The sequence below is a fragment of the Camelus dromedarius genome, chromosome 2 (assembly GCF_036321535.1).
Source record: "Camelus dromedarius isolate mCamDro1 chromosome 2, mCamDro1.pat, whole genome shotgun sequence".
NCBI lineage: Eukaryota > Metazoa > Chordata > Mammalia > Artiodactyla > Camelidae > Camelus > Camelus dromedarius.
In genome coordinates this window covers 61053354-61076432 of record NC_087437.1, presented here as the reverse complement: position 1 = coordinate 61076432, position 23079 = coordinate 61053354, and the positions used below count along the sequence as shown (strand labels likewise).

The window sequence follows — 23079 nt, the reverse complement described above, 5'->3', positions numbered from 1 at the left end:
AGTAAAATAAACAGAACACACAAAAAAGCAAACAGATGTGCCCAAATGACTTGCAAAGGCTTGGACTGACTACAAGTAATAACAATGTATCATGAGGGCTGATTCTAAAGAATGACACTATGATGGACTGTGTTAGTTTCCTATTTATATCCATTCTTCTTCTCTTCTTCTTAACAGAACCTCAATTGCTTTTGTGCAAGAAAATGTGTTAAGCTAAAATAAGCAGAACTCTTATCTATGGCTGTTTAGCTTTGTAATACAGATACTATCCCCTTCCTCCTTGTGCATGGTAGAATATGATACCTGGGAGCACAGTATCTGTACTGTGACCATGAGGACAAAAGCCAACACTAAGGATAGAGGGGGAAAAAAAGAAGACTATTGTGATGACAGCCACAATGGTCAAGCCCTAGACTGCTTGCCTCTGAACTTCCTGTTGAGAAAATATGTCTTCCTTATTTAAGTCATTATTTGTTGGTGTTTCTCTTGCACAGTTGATCAAAATTTGTAATTCAGAGAATTTAGTTTCAGAAGTGGGGTCTGAGGTACTAGTAATCCAAATCAGCCCTATGTAATTGTCCAATTTTACAGTCCCACTCTTTTCCCTACTAAGTGCCCTAACTTTTATAAGAGATCTGGTGAGATCTTAAACTCAATTTATGTTGTAATCCACCACCTCACAAGCTCAGACTCTTACGGCAATTATAGAGAGAGAGAGAGAGAGAGAGAGGGAGAGAGGGAGAGAGGGAGAGAGGGAGAGAGGGAGAGAGGGAGAGAGAGGGAGAGAGAGAGAGAGAGAGAGAGGGAGGGAGAGAGAGAGAGAGAGAGAGAGAGGGAGAGAGAGAGAGAGAGAGAGAGAGAGAGAGAGAGAAAGTGTGTGTGTGTGTAATGCCTTAACAAAGAATTCTACTTAAGTAAAATTTCTGAGTAATGGGGGGGGGGGAGGATTCTGTACAACCCCTTGGCAAGCACCCATAGCTTTTCCTTAAATGAGCACTTTATTCTAGGTGATAACTTAAGGAACTGGTTTCATCACTGCATAAGATTGGACTGCTAAAGTCACAGCCTCTAAAACTAATTTTATCCTCACTGCCATCAAACCTAAACAGTTCCTACAACCAATCTGAGATTCCCACATCTTTGAAGGTCTCTTATTTGCAACTAATCTTGGTATCAATTATCAAATAGGCCTGCTTAATAATACTATATTATAGAAATTAAATACAGAAGTAATCTTTGGGTGGATCTGGGAGCCAGGTCCTAAAGCTACATAATCAGTAATAATGCCCAACTACACCATGAGAATTTTTCTAGAAAAAAATACCATTTCCACTGCTGCTTAGACCTGGATTCTGAAAGTTCAAGCAATGCTAGTCATGAAGAAGTGGATTCCTCTGTCACCAGCTTGCCAGATCAGTCCTCCTGCTCACTGCTACATATTCACATTGTTTACTTCTAAATCCAAGTCTTAGGTCAGATGCCTAACCCTAGCTGCAAGGGAGCCTGGAAATATCAATCTTTTAATTTCATTGAGAAAATAGAACCCTTATGTGGGAAACTACCAAAATACAAGGTAAGATGTTGTACAACCACAAACTGTAACTGTCCACCACTTATATTATCATCTTTACAATCTTAACTGCAAACATTTTACAAAAGACATTTTTATACAACTACACTTAATTGCGCATCACCACTTCTTAGGTCATACTTACTGAACGGGCACATTTTTTGGGGGGACTGCTAGAAAGTCCATCCAGTTGCCCATGTTCACCCAGAAATCCCGTAACTTGGTCCAAGAAAGAAGATACGTCTAACTGGTGCCACTCAACCAGCTTCTGACCTAAAGATTAAAAACCAGGATATATAAATATAACAAAATCAGCACTCTTTCTGAATTCTAAGTATTTCTTTTGGCATATACATAATTAAAAATTATGGGGGCACATCCCCAACCATCACCAGCCTAAGTTACACAGTGTCTTCATAACCCAGAGGATACATTAATTATAACCAACCTAAGAGATTCCCAGCCATCCTGATAAGAGCAACTACTTTATCTGCTGATATCTTTTATTGCCATTTAGGAGATTCAGATAAAACAATACCAATATAAAACTCAAAATCAATTAATAAAAAAACCAACTCTACCCTCCACTTCTCTGGTGGGATTACAATCACTACCTGAATAATCTTAACATTATAATGACCTAAGGAGATCCCTTAAAAATGATAAGGAAAATAAAGTTATTTTTTGAAAGAACAGAAATGCACAAATATAAAATAAGTTGTTGGAAACAGACTCCCTAAATATATACATCAATGGATGTTTAAATAATTATAAAGGGCATGAACAAGAACCCTTTGCCTAATTTAATACAAACAATTTTTTTTGTATTTCTCTTTTTTTTATTTCTAAAATTTGGTTTTTTAATTTTTTAACTTTTTTATTGATTTATAATCATTTTACAATGTTGTGTCAAATTCCAGTGTAGAGCACAATTTTTCAGTTATATGTGAACATATATATATTCATTGTCACATTTTTTTCTCTGTGAGCTACTGTAAGATCTTGTGTATACTTCCCTGTGCTATACAGTATAATCTTGTTTATCTGTTCTACAATTTTGAAATCCCATCTATCCCTTCCCACCCTCCGCCCTCTTGGCAACCACAAGTTTGTATTCTATGTCTATGAGTCTATTTCTGTTTTAATACAAACAATTTTGAAACTAGACCCAGTCAAACAGTAAAGATCAATTATTTAGGTAACTGAAAGATAAATGATAGGTTAAAGGCCATAAGCTGAAATAAATCTTACCTGTCCGAGGATCCAAGATGGAAACATAGGGGAAATCCCCTAGCTTATAAAACTGTATGTATCTCTGACCTTCCTCACTGTCGTGATAAACCTGTTAAGTCATTGATATATATATATATAAAATAAATCAGCATCTTAAAAAAGTACCAACTATATTCTTGTTATATACCAACAGCAATTAATTCTCCAAAAACACCTTTGGTATATGTTAGGATCTCACTCCTCCATTAAAGAGGAAATGAAGGTTACCTGGTGCGAACTCCCTCCACTTCCTGCCCTTAGTCACTTCTGGAAATTTACATAAACATAGCAATTCATTCTTCCTCCCTTCCCAGTTCAGAAGAAAAGAGGTATTGCCCTTTCTTTCTTTTTTAATATTTTATTCATTCATTTACTATTGTATATTTTATTCTATCTTATCTTGGCAAGGGAAGGTAATTAGGTTTTATTTTTAGAGGGGATATAGGAGATTAAACCCATGACCTCAAGCATGCTAAACATGTGCTCTACCACTTGAGCTATACCCTCCCCATTCTTCCTTTCCAAATTCTCTGCCCACCTACATCACTCCTGACTCTCAACCACATACATCTTAATAAATCACAATATATTAAGATTATAAACTCAAGTGCCTAGCATAGTGCTAGGCAAAGAGATGCTCAAACAACAGTCACTGTATAAAAGGTTACCATTCAGAAAAAAACATACTGAATTTAGGGGAATATAAAACATGAAGAGGCAAATTACTAACATTAATAGCATACCTTGTAGTGTGAAGAAAATTAAGTTCATTCAGAAGTTTCTAACTATCCTTTTTTTAAAACTGAAGTATAGTTGATTTACAATGCTGTGCTAGTTTCAGGTGTACAATGAAGTGATTCAGTTATATATATATATATATATATATACACACACACATATTCTTTTTCAGATTCTTTTCCATTATAGTTTTTCACAAGATATTGAATATACTTTCCTGTGTCACACAGTAGGTCCTTGTTGTTTATCTATATTATATATAGTATCTGTTAACCCCAAACTCCTGATTTATCCCTCCCCACCCTTCTTTCCCCTTTGGTAACCATGTTTATTTTCTATGTCTGTGAATCTATTTCTGTCTTATAAATAAGTTCATTTGTATCATTTTTTTAGATTCCACATATAAGCAATATTATATGATATTTGTCTTTCTCTGATTTACTTCACTTAGTATGATAATCTCCAGGTTCATCTATGTTGCTGAAAATGGCATTATTTTATTTTTCATGGCTGAGTAATATCCCATTGTGAGAGTGTGTGTGTGTGTGTTTTGTCTATATTTTTTCTCTAGGGGTTTTATAGTATCTCGTCTAAATATGTCTAATCTGTTTTGAGTTTATTTTTGTATATGGTGTTAGAGAATGTTCTAATTTCATTCTTTCACACATAGCTGTCCAGTTTTCCCAGCGCCATTTATTGAAGAGATTGTCTTTTCTCCAGTGTATATTCTTGCCTCCTTTGTTGTAGATTAATTGACCATAAGTGAGTGGGTTTATTTCTGAGCTCTCTATCCTGTTCCACTGATCTATGTGTCTGTTTTTGTGCCAGTACCATATTGTCCTGGTTACTGATTTTTCTTGTAATGTCGTCTGAAGTCCGGGAGCATGATTCCTCCAGTTCTACTCTTTTTTCTCAAGTTTGTTTTGGCTATTCGAGGTCTTTTGTGTTTCTATACAAATTTAAACATTTTTGGTTCTAGTTCTGTGAAAAATGCCACTGGTATTCTAATAGGGATTATACTGAATCTGTGGATTTCCTTGGTAGTGTGGTCATTTTAGCAATATTGATTATTCCAATCCAAGAACACAACATATTTTCCATCCATTAGTGTTCACTTCAATTTCTATCTTCAGCATCTTATAATTTTCACAGTATAGGTCTTTTGCCTCTTTAGGTAAGTTTATTCCTAGGTATTTTATCCTCTGATGCAATGGTAAATGGGACTGTTCCCTTTATTTCTTTCTGATATTTCGTTATTAGTGTATAGAAATATAACAGATTTCTGTATGTTAACTTTGTATCCTACAACTTCACTGAATTCACTGATGAGCTCTAGCAGTTTTCTGGTAGCATCTTTAGGGTATTCTACGTAGAGTATCACATTTGCAAACAGTGACAGTTTTATTTCTTTTCCAATTTGATTTCTTTTTCTTTCTTTTCCTTCTCTGACTGCTTTGGCTAGGACTTCCAAAACTGTATAGAACGAAAGTGGCGAGAGTGAGGATCCTTGTCTTGTTCTTGATCTTAGAAGGAAAGTTTTCAGCTTCTCACTATTGAGTATGATGTTAGCTGTGGGTTTGTCATACATGACCCTTATTTTGTAGGGGTATGTTCTTTGTATGCCCACTTTCTGGAGAGTTTTTATCACAAATGATGCTGAATTTTATCAAAAGGCTTTTCTGCATCTATTCAGATGTTCATATGGTTTCTATTCTTCAATTTGTTAATGTGGTGTATCACACTGATTGATTTGTTCCATAATTTTTCATAAAATAAAAAATTGGAGCAAGATCATCTACCTTTAGCTTGGAAAATTTATATAAAAAGAAATAGCCAGGAAGACTGAGTGACAAGTTTAAGGACATATAGTTAAAGACTGTCAAACTTAAGCTAAAATGCAAGTCTTAGTCAAATGTTTTTTGATTATTTCAAGATCTTCTACAACACTATCAATTATAGTAGACACTAGAACATGTGCTACTGCTAGCATTATAAATGTGACTAGTCCAAACAGCTGTACTGTTGGTGTAAAACATATACCAGATCCTGAAGGCTTAACACCAAAAAAAAATCAAAACACCTCATTAATATTTTAATATTACTTTTATATTAGATACACTGACTTTAAAAATAAAATTAATTTCACCTTTTTCTTTTGATTTTTTAATATGTGGCTACTAGAATATTTTAAATCACATTATAGTTCTATTGAACAGTACAGCTGTATACTCTATCAAGATGCTCAAACTCTTCTGAGATACAAATATTATATGGTTTACATGGCTTGGTTCTTTTTTTCCCTCCTTCCCTTCATTGCTACCCTAACTATGACTTGTCCTTACTATATTCAGTCATTATGGATGGTTTTACTTTTTCATATGTCATAATTTAACTCAGTTATTAATTTTTTTCTAGTTTATAATCCAATTCCTCCTCCCTGGCCTCCCACACTACCAAAGGAAAATACTACAGAAATTTTTTTGCTAACTCTCCCCACCTGCCAGAAAATGAAATGTTCTCGGATAATATTCTTCACAGCTTCATTGCTCCATACGTCACGGTTGAGGCACTGGCATGCAAAGTCTTGTACATTTTGAATGTTTATCATCAGCCACTTATTCTGCATCTGGCCACACTCTTTGGCCTGTAAGAGTAAAGTTACATAACGTTTGTTAAAAACATCTTCTACTTGGTAACTGATATGGTTCAGAATTCAGAAGATGCCCTCTTTTCATACAAATACACAGTTTTTCCCCTTAAGTATGACACCTAGAATTTTTAGAATCTAAACATTAATTACATTACCTTGCATGTGCGTATATAATTATACCATCTATATTCAAGTATGTTTCAGATTGAAATGAACTAGTTTTCTTTTATCCACTGTTATTTGCTACAGTGGCTGGATTTTTTTATTGATTCCAAAAACAAGGCCAACAAGTCACATAATTCTACTGAATTTTCTCTTCTAATTCCTATCCACAAATACACCTTTTTAATAGTTGTAACCACTGTCTATATATCAGTTTATGTTGTTTTATTTTCTTTAACATCACTTCTATACATATTTCCAAATACTATATTCATTTCAATTATTACGCACATGCTATTTTACAGAATCACTCTAAATTTTTCAGTAAAAGCTGCTCAGGGTTTTTTCTCTCGGGATTGTTTTCCTGGGAATATATTTCAAAATTGAAATCACAGATCAAAGAATGTTTCAGAATGATCTCAAAAAGACTCCCCAATTTATAGCACAAATATCAACCATGAGTGCGTATTTTTTGCCTCATACTTCCTTATCACCATAAAGACCTAAGAAATATTGCTGAACTGGAAAAGAATGGCAGAAAAGCAAATGAGCAAATGCTACCTCAAACCTTTGCACAGAAACAATGAAATGAATACCAGAGCTTTGAATAATTTTGTCTTGGAACCATATTCTTTTCCAAATCACTCTGACATGGGAAAATCTTAAGAATCAACTAACTCAGGTTAATAACAATTGAAGAACACGTATCATTTTGGAGGTATTGGAGAATGTTAGGCTATCTTCTGTTTTAAGAAAGTTTAAACAATCTTACAAAAATTGTTATTCTATTTTTCTGTATGAATCCCCTAGAGAAAATAATTTTCTAATACTCACTACTGGTTCCACAGGTGAAAACCCAAGTTCTAAAAGGAAGTATCCCTATATTGAGCCAGGAAGCTGCAATTAACTCTACAAAAGCTTATTTTTTAAGATACAAAGATAATAAAATAAGGAAGTAATAGTATTCCACTTACTTTCTTGTCTATAGCAAGCACACAGATTTAATAAATGAGTAATTATACTGCCTTAATTGAAGAAAAAGTGTTTGAGAATAAAGAAAAAACTTAATACACATTCTAGAGAAACAGACTGAAGAGTACAGGACTACCCTATAACAAGGAAAATTTACTAAGTCTGCCTCCACTACAGCACTGACCAAAAAAATGTGTAACACTGAAAAATAATGAAAGTCCAGAGTTTAAAAACAATAGAGAGTCATTTGCTTTTGTTCTGAAAAATTCATTTATTCACATTAATGCTTTAACTCAAATGCATTCCTTCAACAGATATTTACTGAGTATCTACCATGTTTCAGGTAGTTATAGATGTTGGACTTAGAGCAGTTACTAAAACAAAAATCCCTGCCTTCATGAAGCTTATTACATTGGGAGAAACCTTACACCAGCAAAAGAAACTGAAGATGCTCTTAAATAATTTCTAGTAGGAAGGGCCCAAAGACACAAATTTCACGCAAAGCAACAATATTTGGAGGGAATGTAAGAGAATCTTATACAATCTAAGTATACTAATTTACATGAGTCAATGACTAGAAGTGAAAGTGGGTCATGGGACAAATAATGAACCTTTCCTCTTGGTATCCATTAGGCTGTTCTGAATCAATATTCAAAAGCCATTATAGGGAGATCCAATGGCAAGTGCAGCTATATCAAATAAAGAGATACGTGATAGGGTTTATCTGATGATAAGGGAAAAATAGTGGGAGACTAACATCTCTCCTAGTCCCAAACAGATCAGGAAAGTATGAATAGAGGATACAGAGGAAAAAATAATTTGTTTCAATAAATATATATGCATAAAGTCAAAAAGGAAATACATTAAAATATGCACAGTACATTTTAAGGCAAATTATGGTTATTATTTTTCCTTGCTAGTTTTTAATTTTTATATAACTTTTGCCTAATTTGAATAAAACTAAATGTAAGCTATATCTAAAGTTATTTAGAAAAATTTTATCTTACATATTTTGTTATTGAATCAGTTCTTTAAATTTTAGCAAATACTTTTATTTGCATTTAGAGCAAGTACTTTTGAAATTAACAAAGTACTCTTAGTAGGGCCAGGTGCGTATGCAACTGAATGGCAATTTTAACAAATAAATATGCATTTTTATAAAAACAATAAATATTATGGAAATTGTTCTGATTCTTTTGTACAGTACATTCCAGTTTATGCCATTCAATCATTTAATGAAGATTTAATAAGAGCCAGTTACATGCCAGACACTCTTCTAGCTACTGTGGATACAAAACAGTAAATAAAACAAAATCTCTGTATTCATGGAACTTACATAGTAATGGGGAAAGAAGAAAAACCTATGAAATGTTCCCTTGCCCAGGTCAGATTATTCATCCCAAGGGCCTTGGTCACTCAGCTCCAACTACACCGGTTTCCTTGACTATACAAGAAATAAGCCCATGCTCTTGCCAACATCAAACATCAGTACCTTTACACTTAACTGTTTTTCTGTTCTTCCCCTAGACCTTTCTATCATTTACATTCTCTCACTTCATTCAGGTTTCTACTCAAATCTCATTCTTTCAGAAATCTTTCCTGATCTTCCTATCTAAAATAAATCTTCTCTCATCACAGTTATAAACATGTGAAACCTATGAAATCAAACTTGCTTTCAATTTGCCTGTAAGAACACATGCACCTTAATGACCCCAAACAGTCCTCTCTCTCCTCTTCCCTTACTCTATTTTATTCCTTCTCCCAGTAACTACTAAAAACTGAAATTTCCCTCTCTCTAGAAAATACATACTAAATATGCTATATAGGTTTTGTTTTTTTTTTATTTGTTTATAGTCTTTCTCACTCGAGACTAAATTCCTTGATAGCAAATTTGTTTACTATTACCTCCTTGTAGCAGAAACTGAGTAAAGGTGTCAAATACCCATTTTCCCCTTCTCCTTCTTAGTAACAGAATCTCCAATTTTCAGCTAGGCATCTTGATTTCTGAGTGCACCTTTGCAACTAGGTGTGGCCATGTTGCCAAGTTCCAGTCAGTGGGTTGTGAGAAGTAATGTGTAAAACTTCTTGGTTGTGCCTTTAAATGGAAAGGTATACCCTTCTCAGCCATTTCCCTCCTTCATACTAGCTGGAAAGCAAACATGGTAGTAAGCCACTTTAAATCTTGTAGACAAAGGCAAGCAAGAACTAAGGAAAGCAGAGTAAGACAGAAAAAACTGCACTCTTAATATCTTCCTAGAGCAGAACCATCCTATCAGCATGTACTTCTATCTTCTTTAAGCTATTGTTTTATTCCTGGTCTCTCTCACACCTAGTTACATCTTTATCCCAACAAATACAATCCCTATCCCCTAGAACAAGGCCTTGCAATAGGAGGCCTTGCTAAATATTTACTAAATGAACAAGTGAACTAGTCAGTCTCTCATTTGGTTAGTATGACCCAGAATCCTTGAACATGGTCTACCTCTAATTACACCAAGAAAGTCTAGTTTCTAATCCTGTAGAACTATGGATCAGATCTACATCTAATATGGTGCCCAAACCTGTGGGCCCTGCCTCAGCAGCCAGAGTATCCCTCTAATTTTTAACATTCACCTCTCTAAGCTTCAATGACTAATTTTGTATATTACCTCTTTAATTTTTATAAAACTAATGGATATCTTTTCTGGGAATGTTTATGTCATTTAAAGATTGTAAGTAATAAAGTTGAGTATTATCAGTGAAAAAATGAATAGATTGCAAACAATTATAGGTCATGAAATAGAAAGAAAAGGTGACATAAGTTAATAAAATGAATCAAACTTCAGATGACAATATCAAAAAAGATTCACAATTTCCCTCAATGAATAAGCAGCAGAGTAACAGTTTTTATGAGTTCAAAGCGACCAAATTAAATAAGCCAAGTTCAGAGTTATTTTGTTAAGCCCCAGAGAATTCAGAAGCTAATGAAAATTTAGCACATCAAAATAATCTCAGATATGTTTTGTCTTTCATACTGTGCTATTCTCTCTCAATGGTTATATTATCACCAGAACAGTAGAAAGGACAGGGAGCTGCCATATAAAAATAAAGATCACAAGAGAAAGATGAAGAAAACTGAGAAAACATCTAACCTGGTATCTTTGAGCTGATGAATGAATACCAGACTCTCTCAACTCTATACTTTATTTACACAACAAAAAGAAACTTTTGGTCAAATCATCATCATTTGGACAGTTACATGCAGCCAAAGATTTTCAAGTTTTATAATTCAGAAAATTAAAGAATTCAGAAAGAACAAGCTTACAGTTAAATTTCTTGTCCTAAATATTTAATTTAGGTTAGTATGAGTATGTTAAAGGACAAAATTTTAAAAAACCAAACAACCACAATTCGCTTTCAAGTGTGTAGCTACTAACATCATTTTTGTAGTACTTGTTTGGCCTACTTTATCTTAACAGAAAAGATTTATCTGACATTTAAATGATTCACATCTATGGAAAAGCTCTTCTGATTCAAAAGAGCATTAATAATGTTAGTCAACACACAAAAGCAACTGTTTGAACACCTCAACAGAAAAATATTTAAAATCCTAACTAACCTCATCCATTCAACAAATACTGTGCTCCTATTAAATGCTATAGACTGGATCCCAAGGATTACCAAAATAAAAAGAAACATGGTTCCTCTGCCTTCATTAAACGTATAGCTTAGCAATCAAATAAACCCACTCTGGAAAGCTTTTCTTTGGCTTCAGCTAAGTTAAAGTCAAGAACTAAGGGAGAATATATTCTGCAACTACAGAGATATTCCTTTAACACAAGGAGCCCCACAGGAATACAGATAAAAGATACCTACAGAGGGGGAGGGTATATCTCAGTGGTTGAGTGCTTGCCTAGCATGTACGAGATCCTGGGTTCAATCCCCAGGACCTCCATCTGAAAAATAAATAAATAAATAAATAAAGTAAACCTAATTACCTCCCTCCTGCCAAAATAAACAAACAAACAAAAAAACCAAAAAACAAAAAAAACCCTACAAACAATTCATAAATAGCCAAACACACACACACACTATTCTCAGTAGTAATAAAAGATATATAAACTTTTAAAAGTAAGGTTTTTAAAAAACTATCAAATGGCAGATTCTAAAATGATATCACAAGGTTAATAAAATGATTTTATCAGGCAACCTCATACACTGCATAGTAGAGATATAAATCTACATAGCAGAAATGTAAATCAATATAACCTTCTAGGTATCTCATACTTATTAAAATGCCAATTCTCCATATGCTGAAAACTGTTTTTTTGCTGAGAAAGAAAAAAAAGTGCCATTGAAAATGCAAAAGGATTCAGAGAATCTCCAACAACTTACTGTTTCAAAGCTGCCTTTATGCATCAAGTCAATGGGTGGCCGGAATAAATCTGCAAGGGTAGTTAGTTTCTTATCTATTGCTCCTCCATTTCTTAATTCCTGTTCTTGCCGAACTGCGACAAAGGTGGAGGAGAAAATTTCAGTTAGCCATAAAATGGAAGTCATGAATCTTGCCATTGAAAAAACAAACAAACAAACAAACAGGTATCAATTGCAAGAACTAGTGAACAATGTGCCTGACCTCAAATGCAAAGATCTAAGGCTGACTCTGAAAAATATACAAAGTGAGGTAGGGTGGGAGTCTTAAGACTTGGTGCTCTCAATTCAAAGGTAAGGATAAAAGCAGAAATTATGTAAGAGTCACCCAATGAAAATATTTCCTTCATGTACTCAAAACTAATTTTAGCATGAGACAAAACTCACCTCCATTTATCCAGTTCTGAAAGTCATCCTAATTTATCCACAGTTCTAACTACATTCCCTATCTTTAAAGATTCTTGCAGTGAGAGATAATGATCACTGTTGTCACTTTCTCCTGCAAGGGCACAGGACTTTCTGGATGACCTGAGTCAGTCTGGGTTCCACTTCAACTGTCTCAAGTTACAAAACTTATCTGTGCTTCAATGAGCTCATTATAAATCAACTACAAAATCAAACATGGTCCAAGAGTTTCTCATATACTCTAAACATAACTGTCTTTTTCTTTAGGATTCCACTGCTAAATCAGTACTAAATCCATTAAAAGTAGAAGGCCAAGATTCTTATTCTAACTCATTCTACAGAAAGATATAAACCTATTCCAATTAACCGTAGCCAAATTTTAATAGTGGCTGCTTTGGGTAGTGTGGCTTTTTCTTCTCCTATTTTTCAATCCCTTACAATAACCATTTTCACTGTGGTCATTCCTTTAATTGACAGATATCAGGATCTTGAGGAAAATCATTTTATTTTATTATAGTCAGAATTTAAGTGCTCAATCAGAAATGGATTAAGTTTGTAAATTACCAAATTTCTTACATTATATCCATCTCTCTTACTCTTTTATAACCAAGTAGCTTTGAATTTGGAACAATTCAGCTCAAGGGGGTGTTGTTAATCACAGACTGAATTCATAAGAATCCTCAAAGTTATCAGGCCTAATATTAATCATCTCTCTTAAAAAAATTATATAAAACAAACTAGGATCTTGATCTGTAGGTGAGTGTGTGGGTACTTTCCCACCTTGTGGTTTTACCTGTGGGAGAAAGGTGAGGAGAGGAGGGAGAAAGGAGGGAGGGGAGAGGGAAGGAGAAAGATGATAAACTGGTCCATAGATACCTACTAGTTTCAGTTTGAAAATCCCGGAAACCATCAAATATTGAACGTGCAGGCCGTCGTCTTTTAGGAGCTTTAGGAGGAAAACATAGAATTGATACAAAAATTGAAACATTAAGTTTGTAACAATTCTAAAAACACCCTTATCTGTAAGAATTTCTGATTTTAAGACACTCAGATTCATAATGGTGCTCTCCTTCAAAAAATAACATATTTTAAAAACCTTCAAAAAAAAAAAAAACCTTCAGATCATTCATATATAACTAACCCAACCATCTTCAACCCAACCATTTTGTCTTACAAAAAAGAAAATTAAGGCCCAGTTAAGGAGACTTGGCCAAACCTGTGTAAAGAGATAGGAAGGAAGATTTTGAGGATGACTCCCCATGGTGATGAAACTACATACATATTATGCAAATATCGAATTCAGGTTAGTCTAAGGGATCTGACTATACCCTTTGGTAGAATGCTTGAGTAAGTTCCAAACCATAATATTTAAGAACTACCTCTTAGTAAGTGGATACACATGTAGAAATATAAACACCAAAAAACATTTTTAATTCTGGAGGAAAACATTTTTCCACTGTTATGGAAAAGTGAACTGAGCCAAGGTCTTCTGATACCCTTGTATACTGTCTATTATCCAACCCTTAAGTATTGTATGGATAAAGTTTAGAAAACAACAATCAAAATGTTATTTTCCTACATTACATATTCTTGAACCTAAAAATATTACCAAGTCATTTATATACACTACAGTAAATATGAACATTTAATGATTCTTTCAATATGGGTAACAGTAATTAAGCCGGATTATGGCAAGCCTGGCCAACTTGTATCCAGAACAATGTTCCATGTTAACAAATAATAATTAAGATAGTAGGATTAGATAGAAACTATAAAAGTTCCCCTATCCCATGTTAAAGCATCTTCCCCATCAGCCTGTGTTGTCCATTATATAGGTTAATTCTTTTAATCTAAGAACTACTGAGTAAAAAGGAAAACAAAACAAAAACAACAAAAAATGGAGAAGCATGTTGAAAACAATTCCATATTTGTTTAAAGCATTGTGTGTCCATATATCACTTCTGCACATATGTGTATCAGTATTTATATTAAAGAATAACAATAGTATCTCTAGGAAAAGGAATTTGGTACACATGAGAGACTTCTATATCTCAGCTTTGCACTGAATTTTAAAATTTAAATTGAATTTTACATTTAAATTGCTTTATTTTACTGACTAAATTATATGAATTATTTTATATTTTTTCTACTTAACTGTATAAGATTTAAATATTACATTATTTTTCTCTCCTTAACTTTATAAATAAGAAGCAAGAAATGTTATTCTTTTCAACCTTGGAATTATTTTTAATCGAGTTCCTATTTTAAAAGTGTATGTTTCTAACAGGAATAATATAATCTCTCAAATAATGCCTTCATAAACTCATTACCAGATACTCTTTAACCATAACAATTAAGAAAGTAAGAGTATCTTAGGATAAGATATAGAATAGCTGCCTGAGAAAGCATATTATTATTCAGGAGGTAGGACATAAAAGGTAGTTTTCTTTTACTTTTCAATTGCCAAAGGCAGGTTAGTTAATATTCTATATTACTTCACACACACACACACACACTCTCTCTCTCTCTCACTCTCTCTCTCCCCACCATTTAGCCCTTCTCTATCAGACATAATCTCCTGGAGATTCATACTAGTTTCTTCTTATTGCTAGCTTTCCAGTCACCACCCTCTTTGATTTCTTGGGCTTCATAACCTGCTCCCATTTGTTTCCCCTTTCTTCATCCTAAATTTAACCAAGAACCTCTTCTCAGATTACACCTCTAGCTCTAGGACCATTATTACTTCTGCCTGCCTCTTCAGTACGTGGTTTCCTGACTCTTTCAAACCACCTGCTATAAGTAAACATCAGTCCTCTGTACTCTTACTCTACTGCCCACATTTAAGTGTTGGTCACTGAGGTCAAAGAGGTTAAGCTACAAAGAACTGAAAGAGATTCAAAAGGAGCTTCATAGTCAGAACAGGTGAGAGAGACAGAGAGCAAAATTCAATGAGAGGAGTGGCACTATTTCACATTTTCACAAATCTCTGTTAATAACTGGTATAAGAGAAGACACGTGAATTTGTAGATTTGCTTCTGCATTCAATTTGCTGTCATCCCTTTAGTTCAAGTACATGAAGAAAATTAAAAGTCAGCTTCACACAGATATGTAGTAGGAAAAAGAAAGAGTATTTTAATAGTGTTTTAAGATAATTGTGAACATTTTCCTTTGATACACCAGAACTCAACCAGTGGTAGTTTCTTAAAGGTTAGCTGCAACATGGAATCTGAAATCTTATCAATGAACTTTTCATACTCTGCTCTATTGAAAACCACTGGTCTATGTGGTAGACAGACACTATGATGGCCCCCAATTATACCTATCTCCCAGTATTCATAAACTGTGTGTGAGTATCTTGAGGATGGGAAGGATCAAACAGAATGTAGCAGTGGTGATGGGATGTCACTTTCAACACTAGGTTACAAAAAGATGGTGGCTTCCATCCTGGGCTGCCCCTCTCTGACTCTCTCGCTTGCTCTACAGTAAGGAGCTGTTATCTCCAGCCAACCAACAGCCACATGAGTGAGCTTAGAAGATCTTCCTCTAGTCAAACTGAGGAAGCTCTGGCTGACATCCTGATTACATCCTACAAGAGACCCTAAACAGAGGCACCCAGATAAGCCACACCTGGATTCCTGACCCACAGAAACTGATATAGCAAATGTTTATCATTTCAGGAAGCTGAATTTGGAAGCAATTTGTTACACAGTAATAGACATCTAATCTATATTGTAAATGTAGATTATTTATATATAGATCTGAATAGATCTTTTACCCATGCACAATTTTGTAATATTGTGCTTTGGACATTTGAAAATATTTGTTCACTGAGTTATGCAAATATTCCAAGTAGTAACCATTTCATCATACAATACATATTTTTTTTAAATCAACTGTTAGTATCACCACTAATCTCATCAGAAATCCAGTATTGGGAAGCTATCAAGCTCAAAATCATGGACATAAACTTTCTAAAATTCTGATTTCTGCCTGAAAGCTTTTTCTGTTCTTTTCTTAAATCATTGGTAACAAATGTCAGTTGTTTGTCCTGAAGCAGTAACAGGCTTTGTTCACATTCAAGAAAATGTCTCCCAAATGCCTAAGTCTAATATACTACAGTCTGTCAGTAATCTTTCAAGAAAAATAATGTTCCATAAAAAATCAGCTAGTTTAGTTTTCACCTCAAATAACTGTACAAGTGTTTTTCTTTAAAGTAACAATACTTCAGTATGCAGAAGTGCTTTATGCACACATCTTATTTCATCAAACAGAGTTGTTTAAAAATGTATACTCAAGGATCAAGATTTAATAAAATTAATTTTACTACTTCATCAAGAACATTATTAAGTAAAATTGGCTTTTTTTTTAATTGCCAGTAAGTGCATGTCAGTGAAGAATTCAATGGAGTAGCAGCAGTTTGGAGCCACTGTCCTGATTCAATTAAGATGTAGCAGTTTGTCATATCACTGCTTCTGAATCATCAGTCCAAATGTCAACACAATGAAAAAGGCAAATAACTTGTTAGTATCATTATGAAAAAAGTTTTGATCTTACAGACCCCCTGAAGGGGCATCAGGGACTCCCAGACCACACTTTAAGAATCACACTTTAAATCAATACTATCCTAAGAAGGAAACAGTTCTCCAAAAACCTTTTGAAACTTAGAATAAGGTCTAATAATGAAAGTTAGGACTGACTTCATAACTGCGTAAAGTCACTCTCAATCCCCTCCTTAATATACATCAAACCAAAGATAAAGGGAGAAAGTGGGATTTCAAAAGGGAACTCTTCTGCCTCTGTTAAATAGTAAAATAGCACAGTATCTATTTGCTATAGTCTTCCCCACTCAAAGATCCTGCCTCATTCCTTGGAATAAAAGATTAAGCTTATAAGGGCATTACTCCTCAGCTCCAAAGCCTATTCATAACATTTATACAAAAAAATCATGAACAATGCTTTATAACTTCTAGTATATTAACAGCACAATGGCTAGCTAAATCAGTCTAGAGAGCACATTTTTTACTTCAATATTCAGAACTTAGTTTTCTTCCTCCCATCTTTATTTCTTTATTTTTAAATTTTTTTGAAGTATAGTCGATTTACAATGTTGTATTAATTCCTGGTGTACAGCAGTGATTCAGTTATACACACACACACACACATATTCCTTTTCATATTTTTTCATTATAAGCTATTACAAGCTATTGAATATAGTTCCTTGTGCTATACAGGAGGACTCTGTTGTTTATCTGTTTTATATATAGTAGTATCTGCAACTCCTAAACTCCCAATTTATCCCACAATGCCCCCTTTCCCCACCCCACAAACAAAAGTTTGTTTTCTATGTCTATGAGTCTGTTTCTATTTTGTAAATAAGTTAATCTGTCTCATTTCTTAAAATTCCACATATAAGTGATATATGGTATTTTTCTTTCTCTTTCTGGCTTACTTCACTTAGTATGACAATCTCCAGGTCCATCCAAATGTTGCTGAAAATGGCACTATTTTAATTTTTTATGGCTGAGTAATATTCCTCTGTGTGTGTGTGTGTGTGTGTGTGTGTGTGTGTGTGTGTGTGTGTGTGTGTATTTGTGTATCATGTTCTTTATCCAATCATCTGTTGATGGACATTTAGATTGCTTCCATGTCTTGGCTATTGTAAATAGTGTTGCTATGCAATGGGGTGAATGTATCTTTTTGAATTAGTGCTTCCTCTGAATACATATGCCCAGGAATGGGACTGCTGGATCATATGGTAAATCTACGCTTAGCTTTTTAAGGAATCTCAATACTGTTTTCCATAATGGCTACACCAAACTACATGCCCAGCAACGGTGTAGGAGGGTTCCCTTTTCTCCACACCCTCTCCAGCATTTATTGTTTCTTTCCATCTTTTTTCTGAATCTAGACAGTATATTCTTTTACTCTTTCTGACAGTAAGCCCCAAAGCTGCCATATTAAAGAACAATCTTAAAACTTTCAACTAAGGTGCTTTTGAAATCAAAAGATATGGTTTATATAATTTTCTTCATCCTTTTCTTATAACTTATTTCTACCTTTATTTTAGTTTACCTATGAAACTTTTTATAGGCTTATTTCTTTGTATAATTGTTCTCAATATATACAATATACATTTCTATGTCTCTGTCTACCCAACCAAATCATAACTTTATCTTCTGTTTTTAATAGACATATTAATGCCTAAAATATCTGGCTACCTTACAAAAGGTATATAAGCACATATTAAAATAAAAACTATAAGTTTTCTTTAAATCTGATTAAATGCCCCATTTTCTACCATCTTGTACCCCAGACTGATACCACAATTTTTTTGCATGGATTAGAGACTACTTTCTCCTTTGTTCAACATACGAATAGCACTTTTAAAAATTAAGAAAGAGTGAAGGTACAGCATACCAAGACAGTAAGGATATGGCAGTCAAGTTAGTATCCAGAAATAAAAAAATAATCGGAATCTTCTAATAATGATAGATTTGTTTCCATTATAAGGCAGCAGTTCTTTTTGCTTATTTTCCTCCTTTTGGCCTTCTGCAACAACTATCAACTTTTTAATCTAGTTCACTCCTTAGAAAGAACTAACTCTGCAACTTTCCTGAGGGAAGTACAGAATTACAAGATAAGAACTGACTCTACTTAAAGTAACAATCTCTGAGCAAGCCTTTACATCTTTTGATAGCTTCATTAAAATCCTGAAGACAACAATAAAGTCAAAGCTAAGGGAAAAAGGTGAACTTACCACCAAACAAAGGTTCTGGTTCCACCAATATTTCCTGCTTTTGAGGAATTGGGGCACGAACTTCCTCTCTAGTTAAAAAAAAAAGTTGGAAAATATCCAAATGACAACTGTTTTCTGCTACCTGTTGTTGCTGTAAACTACTGTAAATGCATGCAAATTAACAGGTCAAACAAACAACAGATTTAGTGACCTTTAGGAACTACATTAAATTATGATAAATGGTTTCCACATAGAGATCAACTGGAATAAAGTACCTGGCGTAGATAGCTCAAATGGGTTTATAAAGAAAACAAACAGAAAAATAAAAAAATATTTCCTCTTTCCTCTAAGTTCCCTAAATTCTTTAAGAAAAAAGAGAGGGGGGAAAAACAAAACAAAAACAAAAACCTCATGCAGAAAATTAGCAGAAAAATACAAGCTTAATAAAAGCAGTATTATATCACCACTACATCAAATAATAATTAAATCACAGATATATTTTAAAAAGCAGTTAATTTTATGCTAGTCATGAAGATGGCTAACATAGGTATTACCCTTGGATTATTTATTAAATAGGCACTAATATATATAGAACAGAAAAAGTAATTACTCATCTTTTAAATGTCTATAAACTCTTCAAAGTCTGCTTTCAGAGGGTTTACCAATAATCCATCTGTTCTAGTGAAAATATTCATTTAGCTATATTATAAAACTGGTATATATCCCTTTATATATACACCAGTTTTAATATTTGAGTTAAAACTAAAATAATTAATTCTGCTGATTAATGTTCATAAAAAGTAATAGTAAGTTCCAAATTTATTATGGTCTTGATTATAATAAATGTTAAATTAAGCCTAATGTTTTTCATTCAGGTGTTTCTAATAGTAATAACTGAGTTTAAGGCTCTGTTTCTGACATTTAAAAGTTGGAACTTCAAAACATATTTTATTTAATAAATAAAAACTCATTTGTCAACAAAAACTAACATCCTGTAATCAAAGAACAGCTAGTTAGACAAATAAATCTACAATAAGCCAAATGACAGAAGGATAAAAAATAATTCATCACTACTCACAGAATTTCAATAATCTGAAGAAACAGACAATGTGTCTAACAGGAAGCTCTATTAAACCTTTTATACCAAAGAGAAATCGGCCATTATCTTAAGAAAACTAAAAATTTAAAAGACATCTCTTACCTGAATAAAGCTTTCCATTATTGGCATACTTCACTTTACTCTGTGTGTGTGTGTGTATAGAATTCTTTTGATCTAAGGCAATTTAATTACTCAAAAAACAAGCCTTAATCTGATAAAATACATCAATTAGGATGATGGATTAAAGAGTAATCCCTATGAAGAAAGACCTGATTATTATATATTTGAGGGTACCTATTCCAAGATTGCTAGCTTCCTAACAAAATGGAAGAATGGAACAGAAGAAGGTGAACTATAAAGAGTAAAAATTATAGTTTAGGAAGTAGGTGCCACTATCAAATGTTAATCATTAGTAATACAAATAATCTAAGTCAAATTATAATATAATTTGGTAGGAAAAGACATTCATTAATCAAAACTATTTCTAAATAAGACTAAGAAAACATGTTTTAAACAGTGAGGACTGATAATGTTCTCCCAAATCAGCTGTGAATATCTGTTATTCAAGTTTCTGTAAACTTGACTTAACTTCTGTAAATCATGCTTCCATATTGATTTCCATTAAAAATTTGAGTTTGGTTGGTGTAGAATGGGCTATCACATTTGAAATACATGGTCAACATTGTGAGGAAAAAACTTTATAAGATAAACTTTAAAGTTCACACTTCTTATGGAAACAATATTACTCTAGATTCTGGAACTAGATAAAAGAGTATTCCTAATACTATTTGACTTTTTAAATCCAATTTAGTAAAAATAAAAAACCATGTCTTTTGCCTATTCTTATTTAAGGGGATTCCTCTTATTTAGTATCTCATGTTGTAAACACTGAAGAGTTATAAGGGACTATGAGTATTAAACACTTATTTAAGGATCTTTGAAATTTTATTTCAAAAATCAATGTTCTCCTTTGAGTAGCATTCATTCTAGTATTTTCCAGAGACTACTGGAATTTGGCCTAACAGATATTCATTTCAAACTCTCACTGGTGTCAAATATAGAGGATAGAAAACATCAAATCTGTTCACCATTTATTACTATTCTCTATATATTACAGTTGTATATACTGAAGGTACTTTAATAATTAGCTACATATAGCTATTTAAGGTATAAAGGATTAGAATTACTTATCAAAAATTTTTCATGACAACTCAAAACTTTCCTGGGACAATGGAGGAAAATCTAGAATTGGGAAATCTGAGTTTTACTGGGCTTTAGTTCCATATCTGCTGCTTAATTGCTATATAGCTCAGGGAAATGGCTATGCTTCTGCTTTCTCTGTAAAATGTGGATAATAATGCCAGACTATAGGATTCTTTTGAGTATTATATAGGCTTGACAGTGCTTTAGAGAATTTAAAGCATATAGGTATAAAAATTTCCACCTAACACATTTTCAGATGCTTTCAACCTTTCATTTGTTCAAAAACAAAGAATTAACCTAACTGATAAAAACATAACTATTCAATTTTGGCAGGGGGTAGCTCCCAATAATAAATAATAAATTCATACTCGGTGTGTGGTCTGACAGTGGAGACACTTGCAGAACTGGTACTGGGCTCTTCAGCGATTCCTCCACCGTCCAAAAACATAGTGACTGCCATCTCCAGATTATTGTTGCAGGCTTCAAGCATATGTTTCCCTACACTTTCACTTGCACCTGAAATGGTATAGTAACAGGGGAAACATTTTAAAAAGACACCTTCTTACATTCAGTTCACATTAGAATACAGAATTCTCAAGCAAATTGATAATACTTCTCCCCCTTAGAATGAATTTAAAAACAGAAAGGTCTGTTTGTTTACTTCCACACTGTTGGCTGATTAGTGTGAAATATACAGAGCTAGAAAAGTAGTAGCATTAAAATAGTAGTCTTCCTTCATAATAAAACAAAAACTAAGTAAAGCCTTTATTTGCCATTTCTTTAAATGGACCAATTATATATTTGTTACTAAACTGAAAAAGAAAAAGACTATATTCTAGAAAGTTAGAAATACTTTGTTAGAAAGAATGCATTTCACTTAATTTGTTTCTATTAAAAAGAAAGCATTTTCATAACAACAGGAAAGAAGGGAGATGAGACATTTTTGTCAAAGATATAACTAAGTCAAAATCTGGTAAGAAATGTCAACCTTTATCATTTAAAACTGGCCCTATCACACACTTACTCATTTATACAATAAAGCCAGCATAATCTGCTCAATGTAAGGTAAACTGGTAAAGCCCTTTAAGAAAGCAACTTTAAAACACATATCAAGAAACATAAAAATACTTTTTTGACTCAGCACTTTGGGCTTCTAAATAAATCTGTATAAAATATATGCATAAACATATCCATATATGCATCCAATATAGCTTCATTTAATACTGAAGAAAACTTAAGTGTCCAGTACTAGAGTCTAAACTGAAGAATCTATTTGGTGGAACATTCTGCGGCCATCAAAAAGTGTATAAGGCTTTCCATATGGGATGACTTTCTATCTCAATTGCGTCCCTTAGAGTCTCCTTCAGTGAGGTTGGGATGGGGGTTGGGGGTGTGGTGAAGGCTGGGGGTTTTTTTCGGTCTGAAAATGCCTTTATTTTGTTATTGTTCCTGAAAGACAGTTTCACTGCATACTCTATTTTAAGGATGACAGCTATTTTCTCTTAGTACATTGAAGATAGCATTCCAGTGTCCTCTGGCTTCTGTTGTTGCTTCTGGGAAGTAAGCTGCCAGACTAAAGAAAAACATTTTTATAGCAATATGTTGTTTCTCTCTAGATGCTATAAAGATCTTCTTTGTCTTTGGTCTTCAGGGCTGATTTCATTTATCCTCCTTGGGATTCACCGGACTTCCACCATAATGATTGTTATCTTTTATCAGTTCTGAAAAATTCTCAGATATTTCTATTTAACAATTATCTTACTCCACCATTCACACTTATTTCATTCTGGAACTCCAATTAGGTGTATGTTAGAACTCTTCACTCTATGCTGTGACAATTTGTTTTTTGTTCACTAAGCTTT

General features: G+C 33.5%; 1 protein-coding gene across 5 annotated transcripts in view; it reads right to left on the bottom strand.

Moving 5' to 3' along the window:
* The window catches only part of UBXN7 (UBX domain protein 7), a 49097-nt gene that overhangs the window by 13147 nt on the left and 12871 nt on the right, over window positions 1-23079 (bottom strand). For all 5 annotated transcript variants that reach the window (XR_010384013.1, XR_010384012.1, XR_010384014.1 and 2 more), the window contains exons 2-8: window positions 21586-21733; window positions 18937-19004; window positions 13060-13125; window positions 11739-11851; window positions 6078-6224; window positions 2822-2912; window positions 1716-1843 (exon numbers count right to left, since the gene is read on the bottom strand). Coding sequence is in view for 1 of the 5 variants with exons in the window: in XM_010994424.3 (XP_010992726.3) it covers window positions 1716-1843; window positions 2822-2912; window positions 6078-6224; window positions 11739-11851; window positions 13060-13125; window positions 18937-19004; window positions 21586-21733 (761 nt within the window). In the remaining 4 variants the exon portion in view is untranslated. The remainder of the gene's footprint in view (window positions 1-1715; window positions 1844-2821; window positions 2913-6077; window positions 6225-11738; window positions 11852-13059; window positions 13126-18936; window positions 19005-21585; window positions 21734-23079) is intronic.